This window comes from Salvia hispanica, chromosome 3, assembly GCF_023119035.1.
Source record: "Salvia hispanica cultivar TCC Black 2014 chromosome 3, UniMelb_Shisp_WGS_1.0, whole genome shotgun sequence".
NCBI lineage: Eukaryota > Viridiplantae > Streptophyta > Magnoliopsida > Lamiales > Lamiaceae > Salvia > Salvia hispanica.
In genome coordinates this window covers 16,933,110-16,937,835 of record NC_062967.1, presented here as the reverse complement: position 1 = coordinate 16,937,835, position 4,726 = coordinate 16,933,110, and the positions used below count along the sequence as shown (strand labels likewise).

Sequence of the window (4,726 nt, the reverse complement as noted above, 5' to 3'; positions counted from 1 at the left end):
ATATAAAATGGACGGCATATACTATCAATGACTGATGAAACGAGGGGCCATATCCTTCTTCTCTGTTGATGAGAGCTGGTTCACGCAGATAAACAAGCTCCGGTGGCTGCCCTATTACTTGCCGGTTCAGCAACAAACCAAGCTGCCATGTAGGAGTTACCAGAGTTCACTTCATAGTTTTTAAGGCCATTGTTTTTAAGTTGCGACAAGAATCAGAATCTGACCAAACTTCATGAATTTTCCAGCAATTTACCTCAACTAGTTTCTTCATTATGATAAAGATGCATATACGCAAAGAAAAAAAAAACGCAATACGGTTCGACCAAATAAAACTGAAATCAATGGGCTAATCAAGAAGTGGAGTAATTGGTTTTCAACAGAATATACCACCATCTGTTTCTTAAGCCATATATAGTCACTGCAATATGATACTTGTAGATAACTCTGCCAATTACCATACCAGGGCTATAGTTTCTGGATCACGACAGAATTCGCAATTCCGGCTTCATCTATCGTCTGGTCCAGATCGGCAAGCTGTTTGGGAGGGAAGCCCATGGATTGCAGCTGATAATTCCTTGGTCCATCAGGTCGCGATGCATCAATGAAGCCCCGGATGTCTCTGATTGTGTGGTGGTTGTTGAATCGTGAAACCATGCGTGTACCATCTGCCAACCTCAGCTGGATAGATGTGGAAGGCTGCCCCTGATCAACAACCAGGCCAGGGGATGGGGTGGGAGCAGCAGTCAGCACAGTATGAACGCTGCCCGCCTCCACTGGCGCTGCTGCGTCACTGGTGCTACCTAGTGTTCTTCCAACACCTCGGAAGGGAAGGCTCTTTTTCGGTGGCTCCTGTATTTACAAAAGCATGAGCAACCATCAAGATGAAAGACTGCTATATCAAAGCAATTTCTGGTGAAACGAAACTGAGATTAAATCGTTAGAAATGAGCATGAACCTTGTAGTCCCCCTCCTTCCTTATAAGATCAACATGAACTGCTGACCTCATATCTCCGGGTGCGGGTGCAAGCTCCCTCGGGCACTCGGACTTTGCAATGCTCTGCATCATGATATACATTTACAAAGACCACCATTGTTTCGTTAGGAAGTTTAGACACAAAAGAATGAATTAGAAAAATCAAGAGCTATAACAAAAGGAATCCTGATCTAACACTATAAAACACTAGACTAAACCAATGAGATATACCACCTTGGCATTACTCGCAATCACAAGAAAGAAGTCCACGCATAACAAAGAGCTTCACTAAAACAAATTCTAACAAGACTAACAATAAAAACACTCATCTTAATCAATGCGCCATACCACCTTGGGCACTACTCATCATATCACAAGAAGGGCAGGTATAAAAACAGCTTGTGTAAAAGTCGAACGAACAAAACTGCAAGAATGTACCTCCAAGAAAGGGGCGTTGGCAGGGTCATCCAGCCTCCTCAGAGGCCCATCATCAATTGTGAATCCATTACTCCAAAAAGTGATGTTGTGGGTAACAATTTGAGGCTGCTCCGGCTCTGGGGTAGACGACACCTCCCCAGAGAGTAACCTTCCCATCCCAGCAAAGCTTCTTGAGCTCGAAGAAGGCAACTGGTGTTCAGCTGCTGCTTCTGCAGCTCTTGATTGCCTTGCTTGATTGAATATTGCGTCCACATCATTCTCCTTTGGTGGACCACGAACAAGCATTCCACTATTGCATACAAGAAGGATAGCATTAGCTATACCGAATTGGTGCATAAACAACAATTTTATTAATCATTAGTACTAACAAGCTAGGGTTTGGAATTCATCGTATTCAGAGATATAATCGAATTCATTATCAACAGACACACAATTTCTTCACTACATAATGAACTATTATTTGATCAGTTAATTTGTAACCTAACATAAATAATAGTAACACGAAATTTCATCTTAATTAGCCACTAAAGGCATATTTTACCTCTTTTCTCCGCCAGTGTAGTAATCTTGAGGATCGAAATCGGGATCACTATCAGAATCCTCATTTTTAGGGTTTTTATTCAGATCGGCGAGAGTCCTAATTCCACCGCCTCCACGTCTCGCGCCTCCAGCAGCCGAGCCACCAGCACCACTTTTACCGGCGGAGCGGAGACTATACGGTCGGGAAGTACGTGACGGCGATGGGGATCGCGACCGGGAAGGGGACGGCGACGGCGACAGCGACTCCGAAGGCGAATAGTGAGAATTCGACTGCGCCGCCGGGGAAGCCGGAGCGGCTGCAGCGGGCTCGATGTGATTAGCGTCTTCTATGAAGGTGGAGACCGCGGCGTCGACATCGAAATTGTGCGATTCGAGGAAAAATAGGGCTTCGGATTTGGAGGCGCAGGCGGTAATCTCGCAGAAGGTGTTGATTAGGCCAATATGAGGGTGACCGTCGAGGGTTGCGTCTCCGGCGAATTCCGGCGACTGATTAGCCATTGTTGGAGCTCTTTTTTAGGAATATTCTTTTTGTTGAGGAATTTTTGAGTGGGATTTGGATATATAATTATACTTATAGGAACCGAATCAAGGGGATTGATAATTTGGCCAAATAACCAAATAATCAATTTCGCAATTTTATTTTTATGTTGTCACGCTTAAATTTTTGTTTTCAACCACAACATCTCTAGTAGTAATATCTACTCTTTTATCAATCTTATCTTCATCCACAGTTTAATTGACAATTTTATTAATTGAAAAAGAAAAACTACATTTCTAATTTATTTTCGACTTCATTAAAGTAAAAGGGATCCCTAAAGTTTACCGACTTGTACGTCTTAAGAAGTATCGCATCACGTATGTATTTCATAACGGATCCAACTCAGTGGCATCTTGTGCGGGGTAAATGCACTCGGCGTTATAGTCATCCTCTATGTTACTTTCTAGCTTATGGGACGACTATCGGACGACGGATGTGTGTCAAATCACTCATCCATAGAAGAGTTCAGGTCGAATTTCCATTCATTGCTAGTGATGTACTGAAAGAGTGTACAAGGTTATTGCATGAATTGGGTAAACCTAGGCATCTAAACCAACCAATCCAACGACATGTACCATTGCAAAAGGGCTAAAGAAGCTGTCAAGAAACAAAATTGTGATTCAAGATCATGTCTAAAATTGCAAATTTTTTTTGCCTAATTGGTGAAATCAAGTGTAAAAATGAAATTAAACCTCTTGATAGATTGATAGAAAGATCGATCTCAAAAGCCTTGAATAAATGCTTGAAATGATGGCGTCTAAAATATTTGCTCGAAATCCTTATGATAAGCAAGCGAAACTAGTCCTTGCTAATGACGAGAAAGAGGGTTAATGTGAATCTTCTAGATTGAAGACTCATGAACTTACCCCCGGACTTATTCTTGTAAATAAATCCAACAAATAAACAAGATAAACCAAGAAATAGAATAAGAAAAATGGATAAAAGGATAGAAGATGGATTAATGTTATGATTTAGGTGAAGAACAAGAAAGAAATCCCAAATGCACTTTCACATACAAACACCTAATGGCTCCACAAACTAGAAAGCATACATTTACAATCAACCTTAGCCCGATAAAAGATCGAATGCAACCCGAAGGAATTTAATAAGTCTTCAAAAGATGAAGAAGGTGAGCTCTCAAATATGGAGAAATTGTCTCTTACAAATATTCAAAAGCTGCTTGAAATGAACCCTAACAAGAGTATTTATATTAGGAGTTAAAAAGAAGCAAAACAAAACAAGTCTGGTCAAAAAGTCACATTCCGGACAAAACACCCGACCGGGTGATTCCCACGGCTCATTTCACCTGCCCGGGTGAAATTTTTGGAAAAAAATTGATCTCTCGGCAAAAACGCCCGACCGGGTGTTTTCGGGTTGGCAAAACACCCGCCCGCGTGTTTCTTTCTGCATTGCGCGACATTCTTAAAACGATCATAACTCTCTATCCGGGCTCCAATTGAGGCATGTAAGGTACTCACGCGAAGCTCTTTTGACGATGAAGACAATGATGGTCTTAGAAGAGCATTTGGACACCATCTTGATAGGTATATTGATTTTTGAAATGGACCCCAGCTCCGGTGTGGTTCATTGGATGCCTTTGTTTGTTCTATTGGTTTGGCACTTCCTGGATTCACATCATCCTCTCCTTCTTTTGGAAAGGATTTTTCCTCAAATTCGGTTCTTAGATTCGTCTTTCGGACACCCGGATTCACATCATTCCCTTCTTCTTTTGAAGGATTTGTCCTCAAATTCGGATCAAGCATACCTACAAAACCAAGTAAGTCCAAATCAAGTATCATAGTTCTAGAAGATGGACTAGGCTTACCTAGGGTGTAGCCCGTACCCTATTAGCCCGTACCCGATTAACCCGCAACCCGTCAGGGCCAGACCCGAAAATCCGATGGGCTGGCCCGAAAACCCGATAAAATTTCTATCGTTCTATTTGTTTGACTATAATTCGACACTTCATGGTTATTTTATAATATAGATTACTACAAAAATAACTTTCAATTTTATATATTAAATATATAAATTATATATTAAATTTTTATTAACATAATATATATATATATAAATTAGAAACTTCAAATTAACTAAAAAATATATTTAAATTTCTAAAACATGCTTTAAAATTTCTTGATGTTTATGTTTTATTTTGCATAAATCTCAAATATTAGTGTTTGATCATGTTTATGTTTGAGTTTAAGCATATATCTCAAATTTATCATAATTAAATA

At 40.4% G+C, this 4,726-nt stretch overlaps 1 protein-coding gene across 1 annotated transcript; it reads right to left on the bottom strand.

Annotated features, from left to right (window-relative positions):
* Window positions 1-317: 317 nt before the first annotated feature.
* LOC125216727 (plant UBX domain-containing protein 4-like) lies at window positions 318-2,508 on the bottom strand. The gene is made up of 4 exons (XM_048118491.1): window positions 1,953-2,508; window positions 1,412-1,700; window positions 956-1,057; window positions 318-849 (listed from the first exon to the last, which is right to left on the bottom strand). Exons 1-4 carry the CDS (start codon window positions 2,447-2,449, stop codon window positions 466-468), a joined length of 1,272 nt encoding a protein of 423 aa, XP_047974448.1. The 5' UTR covers window positions 2,450-2,508; the 3' UTR covers window positions 318-465.
* Between the last annotated feature and the right edge of the window lie 2,218 nt (window positions 2,509-4,726).